The sequence below is a fragment of the Chenopodium quinoa genome, unplaced genomic scaffold (assembly GCF_001683475.1).
Source record: "Chenopodium quinoa cultivar QQ74 unplaced genomic scaffold, ASM168347v1, whole genome shotgun sequence".
In the NCBI taxonomy this organism is placed as follows: domain Eukaryota; kingdom Viridiplantae; phylum Streptophyta; class Magnoliopsida; order Caryophyllales; family Amaranthaceae; genus Chenopodium; species Chenopodium quinoa.
The window spans coordinates 7,084,037-7,105,854 of NW_018742204.1; the positions used below are offsets into that span (position 1 = coordinate 7,084,037).

Consider the following 21,818-nt stretch of genomic DNA (forward strand, 5'->3'; position numbering starts at 1 on the left):
ATTGATTAATTCGAGTTTTGCGAGGGAAGATAGAAAATGCAATAAAAGAGCTCAACAAGCTATCTCCTAGAGGTCTAACTAGCGCAACCCTACGAAAGACTCTAATTCGGAACTTCACAAACCAAGCTCAATCGACAAATGTGAGATACAAATCAATGGTCTATATCAATGTAGGCACACAATGCAATCTAGTAGACAATTAAAGTTAGCTACTCTTTAACTAATCACACCCATGCACAAAATCAATCAACCAATTTAATCACAATGCTAAATCAATAAAAAAACTCCTAATTAGATATGATCCATCACTCAAACATGCTTCACCACATCCCTAGCTAGTAAACTACTCACAATCTATGGAAGAAATAAAGATAAAAACTAAGCTAAACAACAAATTCATCATCATCATCATCATTTCAATCAAACAAATTCCATCAACTAATCAACAAACTTGAACAATTAACAAACAATTGAAATTAAAAGCAAAAGATTGCATTAAAGTAAAAGAAATCCTTACAAACTTTGGTGAAATTAAAGGAAAATGCGCTTAGAATCATCAATCATAAACCATGAATTTCTCTCTCTAAAAATCTAAGAACAAGTGTTTCTCTCTCTAAAATCTCTACTCTAAAACTCTAATTAATTCGCCAAATTATTCTCTAAAACTCCTTCTCTGTCTTAAAATAGAAGAAAAATCTATATATAATAAAACTAACAAAAGGAAGTTTGTTAGATCATCCAAAATAGACCTGTACAGGCGCGACCTTCTTCAAGAGGATGCGTGGCCGCGCAAAAGAGAGTATGGAATAGAGGGAGTAACAGGCGCGGCTGCGCCAAGGCCAGTGCGCCCGCGCCATCGTCATGCGATCCCGCACCTAGGAACAGGTTAGCTTCATTCCCTTTCAACTTGATGCTCCTCGTGCGCTCCACTAGGTGTGCTTGATGATCAAGGATCATGGCAGAACCTAAAAACCTTGACGGTGGGTCCAACACTAGAATTGGTGCCCCCACGGCTTAAATGCCCGACCTAAGGTCACTAGGAACTTACACATCTCCATACTTAGGCTTTAAATGGAAGACACTAAGCATCTCAATCAATGAAAAACTCGGGGAGAAACCTCGAGAATCCTTGGACAACGACCTTAACCTTAAAATGAAAGAAAACAAACAAATAAAAGGGAAAAAGAGAAAATAAACCTAGAAATGCATGAAAATGGAAAATCGACTAAGGAAAGCCCAAACTACAAAAATAGAGAGAAAAACTAAGGAAAAAGGAAAGAAAAATATATAAAAGCAATCTAAAATCACCCTAAAAGAGAAAAAAATGAGTGCCATAAATGACACTCATCAAATTTCCCCAAGCTAAACTTTTGCTTATCCTCGAACAAAACCAAACAAGCAAGGAAAAAGGATGAAAGACTTAATTAAAAAACGAAAAAGAAAGACACTAGATGAGAATATACACTAAGACTCACTTTCGTAGGAATCACAATCAATTTTAGCAACTAAAGACAAGCCATTTAAACCTCTAGCTAGATCGCTCTAGAGGATGATTTATGCTCTCGTTAGGGTTATGCACACAAAATTAAAAGAAATTAACAGAAAAGTAAAATCAAAACCTTTAAGAATTGGACTTTACAAAATGACTACACTTCAAATGAATAAACAACTTTCTTAAGCAAATAGGGGTATGCACGTTCCAAGATATCCGAGGTTGTTTGAAACATAGAATCAGCTAAGCGTAGAGAAATGGTAATTACAACCCACCTTCATCCTATTCGATCTTACCACATTCTCCCTATTCAAATCTCCCTCTAGTGATCATCTCATTAGCTCCTCAAAAAAGCTGAAAAAGAACATTTTTTAGGCTACTCGATGTCTTGACTATGCATTCCCTCTCCTTAGGCTATAACTCATAATTCCCTCCCCCGATAAGTGACTCAACCTCTAGGTCAAAAGGACATTCCCAAATGTTTTAACGTAAGGGAAAAAGGGTGAGGGTAGGCTTAAAATTTAGAATTTGGTGGTATTCCTAATTAGTGAAGCAAAAGGGTGATCAAAACTTCTCCTCATTACCATGTAATCACCAAATAGAAACAAACTAACACCCCTAAGATTATTCAAAGCAATAATCACAATCATATATACAAAAAGCTTAAACTCTTCTCCCCCAAGTTTAATGGAAGCATTGTCCTCAATGCTTGAAAAAGGAGAAAAGAGCACATCAAAATATTTTTGCATTTTCTCATTTTTTCGATTTTTCTTTTCTTTTTGTATTTTCAAATTCGTAACAAATGTCCTCGCCTCTTTTAACATTGGACAGCTATTTCAACTTTGCATTTGAATGTCCTTGCTTTGTTTTAAACTTTGGACGGCTTTTTCATTTACTTACTTGCCATTATTCACAAGATATACAAAACGAAAGCTTGCTTATAAATATGAACCAATATCAAAACTCATGTACAACAATCTTCAATAACATGATCATTTGCTTCACAAAAGCCAAAAGGAACAAAAATGTAACAAAAGGCTCAAAGTGCTAAAGATGTGGCTTGAAAAGAAGGGAAAAGGCTCAAATGGTTAGCAAGTAGGAAAATGTAAACCCAAGGACTAAAAATAAAAAATACTTTCCTTGAAAAGAAAAATCACCACCTCGAAAAGATGCCTTTGTCCTCCTTAGATGGTTTGGTCTCGTGTTTGAGAATTATGAGTCAAGATTCTAGATTAGGTCTATAGTAGTCAAGGATCCATGCTGCTCATGCAAGTAAGTATAGAAGGCTTGAAAAATAGTAAACCTCACATGGATGTAGCAAAAACTTACTATTGGTGTCAAATCGACTACAGGAAGCAACTACCAAGCATGCCACAAACAAGTAGAATGGGGTTTTATGATCCCCTTAGTTCTTAGACACGCTACCTTAGCATAAGCCATCCTAGAATCAACCAAGCATATTCTCAAACCGTGCATACCACTACCAATTAGGAAGATGTTAATTCAAAAGCAAAAGTCTGTTGGTATATAGTCCAATTCATAAGAAAGACAACAAAAAGAAAAGTAAAGCCTCAAAAACTTTGTACAAACCAAAAACAAAAAGAAAAAGAATAAAAGAAAGAAGGAAAAATTTGAAATAATAACCCCAACTTTCACACATTTTGTTTCAATAATCCCAACTTTGGATTATTCTGGAATAATTCGAACTTCGGGGGTTGTTAATTTTCTTCAATTCCTAATCGGTCAACAAAAGTCAATAACCTAATATGTTAGGTCACTTGACACGTGTTAAGTTCTGATTAGTCTAAATATATTTTTTTTTTTAAAAAAAAGCCTAAATAAAAATCAGAAAAACCACTACAACCCTAACCTCACCACCACTTCCTTTCCACCACTAAGCCACCTTACCTCCACCGCCACTACCCAGTTCGTCGGACTGCTGTATCACCCCCATTCCACGCAACTTAACCACCAACGCAACCACCCCACTCAACCACCACTCCCTAAAACCCCCAAAATTGCAACCAAATTCGACCAACACCGTCCACCACAAAGTATTTCCCGATCAGCATTTGCCCCGCAAGATAACCCCGACTCCAACAACACTGAATTCATCCCGCCAGCGTATCGATCTCAAAGTAGGGGAAGGGAAAGGGAGGTTTAAGGGAAAGGGAAAGGGTCGTAGAACCGCCGCACGGGGGAGGGGGAAAGCCAGCGCAGGTTTGGGGATATAGCAGCAGCCGATATTTGGGGGTAAGGCTGGTGGTTTTTGGGGTTTGGCTGGCGGGCACAATTGGGGAGTTTTATTGTTGGTGGTTGCGTGGGGGTTTCGGGGAGGGGGGTGGAGGTTTAAAGGGTAGCTACCAGAGTGGTGACTATAGGGGTAGGGGAGGGTTAGCGGTCTGACGAGGGAGGTAGCTGGGATGACGGGGTACCAAATCTCTTAGGGCAGTTGGGGTTTTGGCTGGTGGTTTTGTTTTTTTTTTTTAACTTTGTTCTTTTTTTTTAAATTTTGTTTTTAATTTTTTTTTTAAACCAATATGGAGTATATATGCAACACGTGTCACTTTAACAAAAAAAAACATTTGAAAATAACTCGTTCAAACAGTAACCGGTATTTGGGATTGAAGAAAATCAACAACGCCCAAAGTTCGGATTATTCTAGAATAATCTTAAGTTGGGATTATTCTTTTAAAATTCGTGAAAGTTGGGATTATTATTTCTAATTTTTTCAAGAAATAAAAGAAAAAAAATAAAGAATAGAGGAAAACAAAGATAAGGGAAGAGTAGAAAAATAAAGAAAGGAACAAAGATGCAAGTATAACATGTAATTCCCAATCGTCAAACAAGTGATCATTCGACAACAACGTCAATGACCCCAAACACTCTAAGGTGTTACAAGCATATATCCTTGAACCGTTCAACTTCTCCTAAATCTAGTCCTAATCTATGCATCCAAGAAAAGGAAAGAAATAAAAGAAAGAAAACAAGAAGGATCTCATCGGGCTTCCAAGCAATGCTAATAAAAATAAGGCAAAAGGTCAACCACCTTCATTAAGCTCCAAGAATCAATAGCATCATCATCAAAGCCAAGTGAGAAGAAAAATAGAAAATAGATCTATAAACAAAGAAAACGGTTAGTAACTTCAAAACAAAATAAAAGAAAGAAAAACTAAACAAAAAGAAACTACAAGGCAAAAATCAAGTTAGACTACCTAAAAGAAAGAATAAGCAAAGAAAACTAAAGGAACTATACTTTAAACTAGCAACTAATCACCTAAACTACAAGATTTGGATTGAAGGGATTTGGATTCAAGGGTTTTAGATATTAGGGCTTTGGATTCATGGGAGCAATCAACATGCATTATCATCATAGAAATCAACACAACAACAACATTATCATCAAGAAAGAAAGAATAGACATGGAAAGCTCATAGAAACAACAATCAAACACCATCAATAAGATACCAAGGCATGCAATTATCAATCATTGAGGCAAAAAGTAGACAATGAAATTCCTAATAACAATATTGGCCACCGAGACAAACCCTTAAGAAAATAAAGTTCCCCCAAGCTAAACATGAATACATCTCAACGTCCCATTAATACAAAGCAAGCATCACATAAAATAAGGGACGGAGAAAAATGGCACAAAATAAGGGAACTAGATACCACTCGTCCCGGCATTATCATTGTCATCCCTTCATAGGAAAACCCAGATGGGAGACCATAAGGATTCCATCCCCCGGTGTAATCGGGTGGCCAACCATAGTGCCCCTTGAAGTTATCTTGTTTCCAAGGGGCAAGGGGAGAATATTTCACGGGCAAAGCGAGCGGTAGTGGATGATCGGGGTGGACATAGGGGTAGTTAGGATCACCCCTATAATCGCTTCTATCGGGAACACGGTAATTGTAGTTACCGTGCTTATCGAGAAATAGCGAGTCTCGGTATTGGACCCCGGGGGTCCTTGCCAATAATGATACCCACTTGATGGAATAGGACCAAGTTGGGATGGAAAGTATGGGTAGTTACGCACGGGGGAGACCTCCCCACGTTTAACACTTGCATTATACAAATGTTGTTGTTGGAGAAATATTCCTTGTTGCATCTCCGAAATGCCTCTCATTTGATGATATATTTCCTCAAAATCTTGGTCGTACATGCCTTCCAAATGAATTTGCATCCCCTTCATTTGCGCACTTAGAGCATCCATATCAGGATTAGTAAATTTGTGTTGTTGTTTCTCTTAATGTTGTTGTCGCGGTTGTCGTTTTTGTTGTTGTTGTTGTTCATCTTCCTCTTCATTTTCTTCTTTTCCTATTTCCTCATCATCATCATGTGGGAGACGGTAACTTAAGGGAACGTGCCATACATTAGGCACATGCTCACAGTGGTTAGAAGTTAAGGAGGGGTTAGGGAGAAAGTGCCAATGTTTTTTCTCTCTAAGCCAATCGAACAACTCATCATCATCATTCTTAGCCAAAAATTGCACTTGCTTCAATTGTGCAATGTCGAGGTAGAGGGTGCTCGGACTACCCACCAGAGTACAAGAGGGAAAGTAGTGTCCAAGATGAAGGTTGGTCACGAGCCTCGTAACCATGTTACCAAAAGGGATCTCTCCAGACTCCCTAGATTGCAACCCCTTGGAATATCTCAAGAACATGAACCCTAAGTTCAAACGACCTCGGTACTCCTCCATAGTAGCCAACCAAAGTATCCGAAGCTCCAATTGACTCATTTTTCCCAATTCTTGCTTTGGGATTATTGAATACCCCAAAACCCGATGAAGAACTCGAAGACATGGTTGAAAAACTTTGCTTATCGCAGCATACCGAGTAACAAAATTGCCTTCCCCTTGAAATATCAACCCACTAAGACTTTTGGTCATATTCATCGAAAAAGAACTCGGGGTCCAAGACATCCGCCCCCTGATTAAGATCAAGCGCCCCATTGAACTAGGCGAGAGAAAGATCATGGTGAATGTTAAAAACCTGAAAATGGGCCTGGTAGTTGCCGCCTTCTACCGCCTCGCATGAAACCGTATCCAAAAATTCCAAAGTTGGCTCAAAGAAAGTAAGGTAACATGTGTTAACGAAGGTGCTCATGCGAAGATTGCTGAACAACTCCCTTAAATCATCATCAATCCCCAATTTGAGCATATCCGGTTGAAAGTAGTGACGAGAGGGATTAAGGGATCGATTCTTTTTTTTATCTTGGCATATCAATATTCTTGTATTGGGTCATTGATTTTTATCTTGGGAAGAGGAGTAGGTCTTTGTGTTTGAGAAGTAGATGGGTTTGAAGAAAGTTCTTAAATTGTGATGGTGGTTTTTCGTTTTTTAGAGGAGAGGGCTCGAACAAGCTTTGACATTGTGTTTCCTTAATATTAACCAATTTAAAATCCAATTAATCAACTCCACAAACACCACAATAAAACCACAAAACACTTCCAATCGCCAAAATTGCAACTCCTTAATCAATAACACCAATCACAAAAGTAACAAATTACTACCAAAAATCCAAATTTCCAACTTCTCACAATCACCACCAAATGAACCAAAGTTGCTACACAAACATATAACAACACAATGTGAGCGAAAATCAATAAACAACAAACACACATAATCAACAAAAAATCATATTCAATCAACAAATTTATCAAAACAGATACTACTACTATTCACAACCGTGAACAGTAAAATTCTTGCAACAATATGATATAAAAATGTAAATAAGAGTTTAAGAAGATTATAATACAATAATAGAAGTAATATTGAACATGAACTAGCCACCAATTCCCACCAAACCAAAAAGCCCCAAATTTGGTCTTCAATGGAGGAGAGAGATTGGAGGTTGATAATTGAAGAAAGTAGTATGATTTTTATTGTTAAGGATGAATTTGTAGAAGGAATTTGATGATTTTATTTTATAGATTTATGATCATTTAAATATGGAAATTTGATGAACAAGGCTTAGGGTTTTGTTTCTTAGAGTGGGAAGGGAGAATGGTGCGTGCAAGGTTGAGGGTGAAGGGGAAATGAGGGAAAGAAAGGAAGAAAGAAAGAAGATAAGGAGGCTCGGCCTAACAAGGTGCGCGGCCGCGCGACCTGGCTGTACGCCCGCGCCAATTTTGTGCGTGGCCGCGCCTCTGCCTGGCACGCCCATGCCAGCTTGGCTGCCTTCTTGAAAGTTTGCTCGGTGCGTTCTACTGTGGGCTCATTGTCCAATATCATCCCGGGATTATTGAATCCACTAAAGATGGAAGTTTAAAACATGATGAGAGTGGGTTCAACATCCAAAAATAGTTAGAGCACCACAATGAACCCACCAAGTTCAAATTTACTTCAAATTTTAGCACAACTTTCCCTAACTTACCTCACTACATTACCTTACCCTTTTACCTCAAAATTCGATAAAATCGAACATATTCTCATCAAAAACACAAAAAACCTTTCTAGTGCTCATGCTCGCTTGAAATAATCCAAATCCCATGAATTTAACCTATCAATCCAAATAGAAAACAAGTGAAAGAAAAGAAAAACAAAATTAAGAAAAATAGAAATCAAAAGAAAAGAGTTAGAAAACCGAGTTGTCTCCTGGGAAGCGCTTGCTTAAGGTCCTTAGCTTGACCCTTCCTCCAAATCATAGAGGGTCAAAGAACAACATCTTGTTCAAATTGTGGAGAGGGTTAAATCATTGCAAAGTTTGGGAAAAATCTCATCATGCACCATGTCATCTTTAATCATAGAAACCAGATCAAACTCTTTAGACTTCAACTACCTCTTATTTTTCTTGGAAACTCTTTTTTCCTTCCTTAATTTCTTCTTCCTTGGATCTTTGAGATCCTCATGTCCACCACTTGAAAAACTATTTTATTCATCCTTCAAAGAAAGCTCAAACCAAGAAGGCATTTCAAACTCATTCTCAAGCTTTGAGGGATCCTTGTCTTCTTCACTAACAACCTTTCTTTCAATACTTGTAGAACATTATCACAAGCTACAAGCATATTGTTAGTAGAAGACACACACATGGAATCATTATCATTCGAAGGTAATGAGTTTATGTACATATTTCCTTGCTCATAAGTTAGATACTAATGCATCGACTTGAGCTTAAAACTTGAGTTATCATTATCAACACACAAGGTAATCATGCCACCTTTCACATCTATCAAAGCACCCGAAGTTGCTAAGAATGGCCTCCCTAGAATTATAGGAATGTTGTCATCTTCCACAATCTCTAGCACAATTAAGTCAACGAGAATAGTGAACTCTCCTATCTTGAGGGGTACATCCTCAATTTTACCCTTTGGGAACTTAATAAACAGTCGACCAATTGAAGGGTCATGTTTGTTGGAAGGAGCTCACCTAACTTAAGTTTCTTGAAAAGGGAATAAGGAATGATGCTAACACTAGCACCAAGATCACAAAGGGCATTTTGAAACAATTTCACATTAATATTGCAAGGAATGAAGAAATTCCCAGGGTCTTTCAATTTTTGGGGTAAGTCATTATGGATAAGGGCACTACAACATTCCCCCAAACTCACTGGTTCAACCACATTGCAATCTCTCTTATCGTTCAAGATTTTCCTTAAGAAATTTAGAATAGTTTGGCATTTGCCCCAAAACATCAGTGAAAGGAATAGAAAGATGAATTTTCCTAAGCATCTCGACAAATTTTCCAAATTGTTCATCCAATTTGTACCTATTAACTTTTGGGGGTATGGAAGTTTTGGTTTGAAATCCTCATATTTCTTCCTCTCTTTCTCCTTTGTCTCCTCATTAGAACTCTCACTCAATTCTTGAACTTCCTCTTCGCTCACACTCTTTGACACATTGTTCTCATTTTTCTCACTTGAGTCACTCCTCTTCTCATCCTCCTCACTCATCCTAGAAAATTTCTCTTCAAGAACTCTCCCACTCCTTGTGGTAATAGAATAAACGGGTTTCTTAGGATCAACTCCTAGAAAAGGTAATGTAGAAGGGCTAGCATAATCTTTTAAGGTATTGGCTAATTGAGTGATTTGGGTCTCAAGCATTTTGTTGTGTGTCATCATCTCATTAAACTTCTTGTCACTCACCGCCATGTAAGTGCTCAAATTTTTTTTTTTTTGGTTTTCAATGATCTCCTCTAAGTTAGTTCTAGAAGATGGGGGTTGAGCATAAAAACTATCACTATTTCCTTGAGTTCTTGGAGCAAATCCGGATGGGGGTCCCCTTTGATTGTTGTTTTGAAAATTGCCCCTATTTTGATTGTTCCAATTACCTCGGCCTTGATTTTTGCCATAATTTTGGTGTTGGCCACCAAAAACCTTGAGATTGGCCTTGATTTCCAGACCCTTGGCCTTGGTTTTGATTAATATAACCTTAATTATTATATTTACCTCGGAAACCTTGATTTCCTTAGTTCCCATAACCACCGTTGTTGTAGTTATCAAAACTCCCTTGTTGCTGAGCATTCCTAGTCCTAAAATTCCTTAGATATTCATATCATTGTCCATTGTTATTGTTGGAAACAAAATTCACTTGCTTAAAATCATTGTTTTCAACATAATCAAAATTCTTAAAAGCATGAGAAGAATCATGGTCATATGACCCACAAACATCACAAAATACACATCCACTTGGAATATTACTTGAAGTAGAAGGAGGAATAGACTTAGAAGATGTGCCTCTCCCTTTAATATGGGAGGGAAGATTCGGTGCAATGGAAGAGGAACTCTCTAGCTTGGACTGGATTAATGTCATCTCCTTCCCCAAGTTTGAGATTTGGGAGGACAAGTTATTAATTGCATTAAGATGATCAACCGAGTAGACCGTTGCGCCACTTTTGCTTGTAAACTCTCTCTCTCTCTCTTTCTCTCTCTCTCTCTCTCTCTCTCCCTCTCCCTCTTGCCAATCCATGTAGTGACGAACTAGATCCTCTATAATATCAACAACTTCTTCCTTGGTCTTGTTCATAATCAGGCCTCCGGCTCCGGCATCAAGACATGACTTCCCTTGGGGACTCAACCCTCCATAGAAGATTTGTATGATTTGGTAGGTCGGTATTCCAAGGTGAGGACATTCTCGTTGATATTCCTTGTATCTTTCCCAAGCCTCATACAAACTCTCGCTAGGATTTTGCTTGAAACTTTGGATTAAATTTCTTGCCTCGAGAGTCTTCTTTTGAGGATAAAAGCGGGAAAGAAACTCTTTGGTGACCTCATCCCAAGTTCTAAAGGAATTAGGCTTCACTTCCTTATCTAGCCACTCCAAATATCTTCCGATTAGAGAGAATAGGAATAGCTTGAGCCTTATGAATTCTTCAGAGACCCCAATGACCTTGATTGTGTTGCAATACTTTTCAAACTCTTTGAGATGATTTAGTGGGATTTTGTGCTTGGCACCACTAAATTGCCTTCGTTCAATCATTGTTATCATCGCCGGCCTTATCTCAAAGTCATTAGCCAATGTTGTTGGCGGTGCAATACCACTCTCAAATCTATAGGCACTGGGAGTTCCCAACTCCTTTAAAGAAACCCTTGGTACTTCACCCATGCTTCCTTGTTCTTCTTCTTGAAATTCTTCTTCACTTGAAGAGCTAGAACTGAAGGATCGTCTAGAAACTCTTATCCTTGTGATTGTTCTCTCAATCTTCGGATCAAAAGGTACTAAAGTCCTTCCTCTTGTTCTATGCATACAATCTCAAAGAAACAATTAGTAGCACGGCTACAAGTGTAGTCTAAAAGAGAAAAATATTTTTGTATTTTTGAAATGAAATGAAATAGACTCAACAACAATAGAAAACAACTACGCCATTCCCCGGAAACGGCGCCATTTTAACGACAAGTGGAATCTAGGTCGTTGAAACTAAAATTCCTCCAATCAAACTAGTTTATAACCAAACCTACACCTAGTATTAGGGCAAGCTTGGGTCGAACCACTATGAATGGGGGGAAGTTTGCTACGGCCAAAGTCAAGCTATTTCGAAACGTAAGAGGTAGTGTAGGTTAACTAAATTCAACTAATCAACAAGGTAAATCAATATATCAAGACACTAAGGATTTAGGATCCACATATTCTTGCAAAGGACACACACTAATAGGGTTGGAGATATATTAATTCGAGTATTGGGAGGGAAGATAGACAATGCAATCAAAGAGCTAAACAAGCTATCTCCTAGAGGTCTAACTAGCTCCAACTACGAAAGAATCTAACTAAGAACGTCATAAACCAAGCTCAATCGACAAATGTGAGCTACAAATCAATGGTCCGTATCAATATAGGCACACAATGTTATCTAGTATGACAATTAAAGTTAGCTACTCTTTAACTAATCACACACGTGCACAAAATCAATCAACCAATTAAATCACAATGCTAAACCAATAAAAAACTCCCAATTAGCTATGATCCGTCACTCAAACATGCTTCACCACATCTCTAGCTAGTAAACTACTCACAATTCATGGAAGAAATTTAAGATCAAAACTAAGCTAATCAACAATATCATCATCATCGTTTCAATCAAACAAATTCAATCAACTAATCAACAAACTTGAACAATCAACAAATAAATGAAATCAAAAGCTAAAGATTGCGTTAAAGTAAAATAACTCCTTACAAACTTTGGTGAAATCAAAGGAAAATGTGCTTAGAATCATCAATCATTGTAGACATCTACTTTTGGTATACTGTCCCGACAGGAAGTGCAATAACGATAAATAAAATTATCTTCGTGTTGGATCAAAGTGAGGAATGCTTATGGAGGGCTGGCTAAACCGCAAAGACAAAAAAGGACTAGCCTAACCTAAAAACAAATAAAATCAAGGTCCAATTAACTAAACCTGATCATAATTAGGCTTAAGCCCGTGCTTAATACCCAATAATGACGGATTTAGGCGCCTAGGTTAAATTTAAAGCTGCCGCTAAAAAATCCGCGCGCATCTCAATGAGTTGCGCTGGTCTAGCGCCCGCAACTACTTCAGTTATGCGCAACACCCAACGCAACTTATAGAGATGCACTCGCGGAAGATACAGAATTTTGTAAAAATATAAAATCGAATCTTACCATAAAGCCGCGCGCAAGACATTCAGTTGCGCAGCGCAACTAAATCACTTGCGCTGGGATGCCGCGCGGAACTCATCCAGATGCGCGCGACACCTGCGCAAGACATTCAGTTGCGCTGCCCATGGGCAGCACAACTAAATCACTTGCGCTGGGATACCGCGCGGAACTCATCCAGATGCGCGTGACACCTGCTGTGGCAGAATTCTTAAAACCCTGATTGCAACCATTACCTATAAATAGGGGCTTAATACAAGGCTTAAACACACAAAATTAACCTAAAATCCTAGCAGAAACTCCTTTGAACTTGTGCTACCAAACCCTCTTGTCCTAAACACTCACCCCTCTTAATATTTGTTACAACGGTGGAGGTTCCTGAACAAGAAGGAGTCCATAAATGTTTTAAATGGAGACTTAGTGAAGAGAAGTGGTAAATTCCCTAGCACTTAGATAAATCACATATACTTTTCTTATTTAAAAGAATTTTAATCAACAAAATAGTGTTGTTTGACCACTTTAAAAGGATATTTAATTAATCAATTCCACATAGTATCTTTCGTTAAATAAGATTAGAATTCAATAATTAATTTATTGATTGATCACTTAAGCTAAGGCGAATCTTGTTTACTTTTGCTCCTTTCACGAATTTGAATTAAATAAAGAATAACGACTTTGCAATGTAATTCCTAAGTGATTAATGCGTGTAAATAAAGAATAACGACTTTGCAATGTAGTTTTAGGTATCGTGCTACATATATTGTTTGGTGATGAAATTGTTAAAAAAGCAAGAGCTAGTAGAGGCCACACTAGGGTTAGAATAGAGATTCTCCTTTAAAGGGAACGTTATTTTAGTACCCTTGCTCCTGAACTTATTTCTGGTTTATGTAGGCCAATTTGGGCATGGGTGAACTTATGATTTGTGCTAATTATCCCATGAACTGCACCTGGAAAAAAGGCATGAACGAGGTTTATGGGTTTTCCAAAAACTAATTGGCGACTCCTACTTGTTTCTTACAAAAAAGCGTAATGATAGAATCAATTCTAATTCAAGGTCCCCCAAAAAGTCAGGAATTCAAATCATAATACACCCTAACAAGTATAAAGTCCTAGGCTTTTAAAGGGCCTTGGGTATCTAAGGAAGGATCCCTTACGATGAGAACACCCTCCTTACAGTGGAGACTCCACTGGGGACTTAGAGGTTACAAGATTAGTTCTTAATTATGGTCCAAGGTTTCTAACACTAGGTTACCTATGGGTTATAAATTAACTTGGATAATCTCTAATTAGAGAGCGAGACTTGAACGCATAATATCTTCCTTTTGCACAAAAGTAAAAACCAAACAAGCAACATTGCATCATGATAAATCATAGCACACTTTAATGTTTGGGGATTGGCTCATTGACTAGGGGTTGCCAACACTAGGTTTTTATCCCGAAATCAATAACAATCATCCAACCCATGTCGCCAACAAAATGTTGGGAGAGCGATGCCATGAGTCAACATGTTGAGTGATTGATTTATGCATCGTTTCTTAAGGTATGGTACCTTTGGACACCCAAGCCTTTGACCTTAGAATTTCATTATGTGTATCTTGGCTTATGGTATGCTTATGTGATTACGTGACTAAATGCAACGTGTTAAGATAGCTTTTTTTTCCTCTTTAGTTTGGTTTAGGTTCCCAATTACGAAGTTGTCTCTTTGTAATTTTGAGTCATATTCGAAGGGTAACATAAAAAAAATCGAAAAAAAAATATTATGGTAAATATAAAAAAAAATGCTTAAATTAAAAAAGCAGGTGGCGCGCACAACTCAATGAGTTGCACGACCCCAGCCAACACAAGTGATTCGGATGCGCGTGCCAGCCACGTGTAGCCTAGTCACTTGCGCGCGCCTACTGTTACGAGCCATTTTGACTTTTGCGTAAACAAATTGGTTCGTTTAAACAATATCTTCATTGAAGAATTGTTTAAAGGTGATGTTATCCGTTTGAATATATCTTGCGTTCTTTCCTCTTTTTTTTTGTCTTCTAAACAACTGTATCGATTTAATTATCCTTTCGTACTTCTTTTAGATCTGGTTTTCAAGCTTGGGAATGAAGACTCCCAGGCACTCGCATTCTACGTTTACCATCAAACAATCCACCCCTTTCAAACCACCTTCCCTCGACAACTAGTTCTAGTCCAGCAACAATGTCGACCATTAAGCAACTTCAAGAAGAGATTGCTCGCTTGAGAGAAGAAAAGGCTCAAGAGGCCGAGGAAAGAAGAATTAAGAAACTTGAAAGGCTAAAAAGAAAAATGCCGAGACTTTAACCTTGCAACAAAAGATGGAACAATTATCCGTCAAGGAAAAATCGTTGGAGAAGCTTGTTCTTCGTTCTACAATGGGAAACAAGTACTTCGACGCAGAAAATTTTGCTCCTCCCGCAGGACTTGCTTTACCGGAAAAGTTCGTAGCTACGGACTTGCCAACATTTTAGGTGACCAATAATCCACAAAACCACTTAATGTGTTTTGCTGGCACCATGGCATTAAAGGGAGTTGATCATAAGCTTTATGCTTTGACTTTCCCTTTATCTCTAGACCCAACCGTGAGAGTGTAGTACTATGAGCTAGATCCAAAATTCAAAACAACATGGGAAGATGTAGTTTCGGCTTTCATTACCCAATATGAGAGTAACGTAGAGTTCAAATCGACTCTAGGTGAACTCGAAATGCTTAAGCAAGGCGACGATGGAGGTTTCCTTGGTTTTTATGGTAGATGGCAAGAAAAGGCGGCTCACCTTGCCCAAAGGCCACCTGAACTCGAGTTAGTACAAAAATTCATTGACAATCACTACTACCAAAAGGGGAATAAGAAACGCAAGATACAAAACGGTTAACGGAGATAAGCGTTTTGTAAACAAAAAAGAACACTTTTCTCTTCCAACCGTTGTATATGTTAAAGAAAATAGAACGGTTAGCTTATCCACCCGTTCTCTATTTTATTAGCTTATTCAATCGTTCTATTTGTTGAAGAATATAGAACGGTATTTAATGACAACTGTTGTGCGTCTTTTACCCTATAACTACTACCACCTCCTTCTAAGGCCCTGTTCTATTCACCTTAAAAAAAATATATTAAGTAAAAATAATTTCAGTTCAGTAAAAATAAGTTCAGTTCAGTAAAATTAATTTCAGTTCAATAAAAATAATTTTAGTTTAGTAAAAATAAGTTTAGTTCAGTAAAATTCAATTTTCTTAAAGAAGAATTATAATAGAAAATCAGTAAAAATAATTTCACTTCAACAAAAATGATTTCAGTTCAGTAAAATTAATTTAACTTCAGCAAAAATAATTTATGTTCAGCAAAAATAATTTCAGTTCAGCAAAATCAAGGTGAAGAGAATATGACCTAATAAATGGTTGCCTTTTTCTTCTCTTCCCAAAAATTCTCTCAATGATATGCTATTACTCTTTCCCTTTAAAACAAGAAAATATAGGCAATCTCTGACCTTTTTAATATTTAGAATTTTTAGATCTTTAATTTTTGCTCCCAATCGTAGTTTTATATTCTCTTAAATCCTAAATTCCCATTTCCGTTGCTATTTTAAGGAAATGGAAAATTATGGTTTGGACAACCACATATCAAGAAGAGGCTTCAAAGGTTCGATTATATCTTTCAATTGATCGAAATTGTTTAATTATCTTGAAATTATTTGACATGATTAAGGTTCAATTATTATCTTATTGTGCCAAAATCGAAAAGAGTTTTTGTATTTATTTGATCGGCAATTTTAGTGCCAAAATCTATTTTTATCAAAACTATTATGGTTTAGATCTGAATTGTTGATTGTGCTTGATTTATCATAATTAGATCTTGATTTTGAGGTTAATTTTGAAAGTATTTTTTCAAGGTTTATAAATAAATTCATGCTGAGAATATAGTTTTATTATTTTACATAGTTTGTTTCAATTCATGGTATTACTCGTGTTGTGCAGTTCGTCCATGTCTACGGTGACCCGATTGGCAGAACTTGCGGCGGTCACCCTTGATAGATCGTAACTGATGTGCTTTAACTCCACTTAAATGCTGGTTCAACCGTATGCTTCTTTGCTTTTTTGTATGTAATTTTAATTTTAATACGTAGTATATAAATTTGGGGTTGGCCTTTATTTATTCTAAATTCTTTTATTTACACATTCATTTTTTCGTCTTCTGCTTTTCGACTTGGAATGTTTGGGGTACAATCCACAAGATTTAGTTTAATTGTTGGACTTGATTATGGATTTGAGTTATTGATATTTAGAATTGATATTTTTTAATCAGTTGTGTAATTGTTCCTTTTTCTTTAATGCAGGTTAATAAAATAAAGATGAGAAATTCAAGTACATACAAATCGTTTAAAGAACTATTTTTTTTCTTTTTCCTTTTTTTTTTTTTTTTTTTTTTTTTTTAATTTCCTTTGATGTCTTGTTATTCCATTTTATTCTACATTAATTATATAAGTTTCTTGTAGCTAGTGCGACATCAAATTTATGTATTCTGTATTTTTTTTTTTCTATTTATACATTAGATTTTGAGTATTGTGCATTTTTTTCAAAAAAAAAAAAAAAGTAGAATAGAGAACCGTTGGCTTAAAAAACCGTTCTCTTTGGAAAAGGAAAATAAAACGGTTAAGCAAGATAACCGTTGTCTTTTCCAACATTATTCCCATATTTTAGGAAGGGAAAAGAGAACGAGTGTGTCTAACAACGGATAAAAGAATAAACGTGTCGTCAATTGTCTATCCCTAGATCAAATACAATTTATACAACCTAAACCAACCTAATACGAGTATAAGCTAAGTCAAGGGTCGAACCCAAAGGAGTGAGTCGGTATTAACTATAGTCTAAGTCAAGCTACTTCAAAGATTGTAGTGAGAAAATGGTTGGTACTATGGAAACAAAGCTAGATTAATCAAGTAATTCAAGAAACTAAACACTAGGGATATAGGTTCCACATGCAAGTTCAATAATCATGCTAATTGATAATTCATTCAATTGATTCAAGTATTGCAAAGGACAAACAATAGTAGCAATCAAAAGAATTCAAAAGCTATCTCCTATAGGCCAAGCTAGGGGTCACTATGAATGGCTAATCAAGGAAAATCACAATCAAACTCAATCAATTAAAGCAATTCTCAAATTGATGGTTTATGTCATTAAGAATTGCAATGCAATCTAGATTAATCTTATAGGTTGATCACTCCTAATCTAATTAATCACATGCAAAACTATGTCAACCAATTTAATTGCAACAATTCAATCAATCAATGATCATCAACTAGCACAAATCATCAATCAAGCATGCTTCCCCTTCTCCCAAGCAACTAATCTACTCACTAATCATGGTGCAAGAACAAATCACTAGAAATTGCATTGATCATCATTCTAAATCAAAATCAAGAGAAAACAAAATCAACTACAATATCAAATTCAAATCCAAGGAAATCAAACAATCAAACATGAATCTAAGACAAACAAGTAAAGAGATGAACTAAAAGAAGAGATTCTCACTAATATTAATGATTGAAGATGAAGAAATCAAAACTTGATTGAACCAATGTTGAAATACAAATCCAAATCCAAGAAATTCTCTCTAACTTCTCTCTAACATCTCTCTCTAAAACTAAGCTAATAAAAATTATCTAAAAGTTCGTTTTTAAAAGGAAAAATTGCTCCCATTAATCTGAACTTTGCCTCGTCCGCCGAAATTAATCCCAACTTTCGTTTATTATCTACCACTCCCAACTTTAGGAGGTATTAATTTCTATTGCACCCAAATGACTTGCAACTGGTTAATCAGGTAAACATTGCTGACTTGTGATTAATTGCACACGTGTCGCAACCGGATTGGTTAAAAAATAAAAAAACAAATAAAAAATGAAAAAAAATACTAAACCACCCAATACCACAGCCCGCAGCCACCTGCCAACCATCCCTCTTCCCCCGGAGCACCGGCCTCCTAAAGCAGCAGCCCCATGCCCCCATCCATCTCTCTTCTCTCGCGCACCAAAGCAGGGGAAAGGAAAGGGGCGTCCGCGGTGGCAGAGGCCACGCCGGCGACGAACTCGAATTGGGGTTGATTCGAAGTTTGAATTTGCGGGCTGCTCTATTTGAATTGTCAAACTTGAGGGCGGTTGCGGGTCATGGTGAGGCTATGGGTTGCTAATTGCGGCTGCTGCTGTGCGAATTTGGGGGGTGTGAGTTGCGGGTTGGTGTAAGAACAGGGGGTTGTGGTGGCTGAGTTTTGCGGTGAAGGAGATGGAGAAGGGGGGCGAAAACGGCGGGGGCTGGTGAAGATTGGGTGGGTTTGGAGGGTGGGGGAGTGGTGGGCGCCGTTTTTTCGGCAGCGGGGGAGGGGTTTTCGGGGTGGGGGTGTTTTTTCCGGCGGGGTAGGGGTGGGGGTGGGGTGTTTACCGAGATAGGGGTGGTGTGCTGACTTTGGTTTTTTTTTTTAATTTTTGTTTTACTTTTTTTTCTTATTTTTTTTTTTAGTTTTTTTGGACCTATCACGTGTTGACACGTGTCTGGCGACTTGCTATATCAGGTTAGATGACCGGTTGGGTGCAGTAGAAATTAATACCCCCTAAAGTTGGGAGTGATAGATAATAAACGAAAGTTGGGATTAATTTCGGTGGACGAGCCAAAGGTCAGATTAATGCGAGCAATTTTTCCTTTTTAAAAAGGAATTACAAGTGTATTTATAAGCAAAGAAGGAAAACAGGATCCCCACGCCCTCTCTAAGAAATCCCGCGCCCGCAGGGAAATGGGTACAAAACCCACAACAAACTCCGCGGGCTATCTGGGAAACACTCGCGCCCGCGGGTCTTCTAGCCCGCGCCCACGGCAAGGGCGCGACGAGTCCCCTGCTCCCAAAGAGTAATTAGAGGGTCGCGGTCTCTCTAATATGGAGCGCTCTCTCCAAGCTTACCGCGCTCGCGGGGAGCCCGTGGCCAGATTGCGGTGAGTTCCTGGTCGATTTTGGCTAATTTGGTGCAACACAACCCGCGCCCGCGACAACCTGGTAAAGGCTGACGCCCTCTCCAACGCCTCTCCGAGCCCTCTCCAAGCCCTCGCTGAGCAGATTGCTTCCTCCTTGCTTAGTCAATATAGCTCATCTTGATCCCTTTGCAAAGACAACTCCTAGTTACCTACAAGAGCAAACAAAGGAAAGGAATAAAAAGAAAAAGGGCCAAATAAAAGGAAAACTCAAAGAAAGAAGGAAAGAGAGGAACTAAAAGAAAAAGGACCAAAAATAAGAGAAGAAAGCATGAAAAAGGGATTAAATCATCCTAAAAGACTACCCTATAAGTGCATTAAATGACACTCATCAAATTCCCCTAAGCTAGACTTTTGCTCATCCCGAGAAAAACAAAGGCTAAAAAGGAAAAAGAAGAGCTTATTCAAATTAAAAAGAAAAAGAGGGAGGTGAGAATATACACTAACTCACTTTCGTACGAATCACGGTCAATTTTAGCAACAAAATACAAGCCATTTAAACCCCAAGATCGCCCTAGAGGACGAGTGATGCTCTCGTAAAGCTTTCCTAGAGATAACCTATAACTCTTATTAAGCAAAACAAAAGAAGCAAAAACGAGGCAAAATACAAGAATAAAGAGCAAAGTTTGAAAAACAATTAATCAAAAAATCTTTGTGAAATGGACTTTACAAAGTGACTATAATTCAAATGAATAACAACCTTTCTAAAGTTAATTATGGTATGCACGTTATCAGATACCTAAGGTTGTTTGAAACATAAATATGCTAAGCATATATAGGAACTAGTTGTCACACTCCACTTTCATCCCAAACGATCTTACTGCGTTCCCCCTACTAATCTCATATCTCCCCTTAGTGAGCATCTCATAGGTTCCGCGAAGGAACCGGAAAAAGATCAAATTTTGGGCTATTCGACATCTTGATTATGCATCCCCTTTCCCTATGCTATAACCCATGATTCCCTCCACCGATGATTGACTCAACCCCTAGGTCAGAAAGTCTTCCCAAAGGTTGTAAAGTAAGGCAAAAAGGGTTAAGGTAGGCTAAATTTAAAATTTGGTGGTTAAACTAAATTGTGAAGCAAAGATTGCGCATTTCCTTACACCATAACCAAACAATCACCAAACAAAAATAGCAACACCCCCAAGCTAATTCAAAGCTAAGATCACAAACATATACACAAAAGGTGTGAGAACGCTTCCCCCTAAGCTTAAATAGAGCAATGCTCAAAAAGGAAGAATACTCACATAAAATTATTTTTGAATTTTTGCATTTATTTATTTATTTTTTATTTTTATTTTTTGTCTTTAGTAGTGCTTTGTCCTCGCCTCTTTTAACTTTGGACGACTTTTATTTTCAAACTTGCATTTATTTTGTCCTTGCCTTTTTGAATTGGGACAACTTTTTACTAGACATTTGCCATTATTCACAATGTATATATGTAGGGAATAGTTTCAAGCCTTTAAAAATCCCACTAACTTGAACCCCACTGTGATCATACACTAAAGTACGGTGGCGTCCAAAAGGGAAGAAGATAGAGCAAAAGAGTCGCCAACAAGTTTTTAAGGAACTTGTAAACCGTTCATAGGATGAAGGTTACACCCCTTAACGATCCAAGAGATCGTCAACTCCATAAGGTCATGAACCAAATAAGGGTTCGGGGATGATGGTACAAATCCAACCTGAAAGAGATTGAACCTGCCCTAATAATAGGCCTCTACTTTGTTCTGATCGTATTCATGTGCGCTTTTTAATTAACATGCAATCAATAGGATTAACCCTAAACCTGTTTAATCTATGTTGGTTGAATTTTAATGCACAAATAAACTATCATTGGCGATCACTTGAATTATAATCACAATTAACTTAACAAGATTATTAAATATCTTATTAAGCGTGGTTGCAAGTACCAATTCCCTTTAAACATGCATAAAAGGTGATCAAGCAATAACAAATAAAATAATATGCATATCAAGAAACATAATAAATAATCATAATAAATATCATGAATAAAATTACAATCATAAATAAAATAATCATCATCAAAATAATAATAATCATAATCATAATCATATTCATAATAATATTAAAGCATAATAAAAATAGCAAGATCCTAGACATGATACTAACAAGATTAATAACAAACCCTAGCATGTCACTAAGCACTAAAAATCAAATCTTTAGCCCTAACATGATACTAACAATCATAAATATTAGGAAGAATATAGGAAGCATCGTACTTTTAATCATA

General features: G+C 37.3%; 1 protein-coding gene and 1 long non-coding RNA gene across 2 annotated transcripts; one reads left to right on the plus strand and one right to left on the minus strand.

The window, feature by feature from the left end:
* Positions 1 to 8,586: 8,586 nt before the first annotated feature.
* LOC110719872 lies at positions 8,587 to 9,581 on the minus strand. Its single transcript, XM_021898876.1, has 2 exons — positions 8,861 to 9,581; positions 8,587 to 8,732 (listed from the first exon to the last, which is right to left on the minus strand). The coding sequence occupies exons 1-2, from the start codon at positions 9,579 to 9,581 to the stop codon at positions 8,587 to 8,589; spliced, it is 867 nt and encodes a 288-aa protein (XP_021754568.1).
* A 6,407-nt stretch (positions 9,582 to 15,988) lies between these two features.
* On the plus strand, positions 15,989 to 17,110 carry LOC110692249. Its single transcript, XR_002505442.1, has 3 exons — positions 15,989 to 16,190; positions 16,526 to 16,627; positions 16,885 to 17,110. It is a non-coding gene; the product is annotated as an uncharacterized LOC110692249 (long non-coding RNA).
* Positions 17,111 to 21,818: the final 4,708 nt, after the last annotated feature.

Excerpts from the sequence above, each read along its gene's own strand:
- LOC110719872 (XM_021898876.1), bottom strand. The coding sequence starts at position 9,581 with ATGGCGGTGAGTGACAAGAAGTTTAATGAGATGATGACACACAACAAA. Across the intron at positions 8,733-8,860 it reads TTTCAAGAAACTTAAGTTAG|AGATTGTGGAAGATGACAAC; the intron begins GTGAGCTCCTTC and ends TAATTGTGCTAG.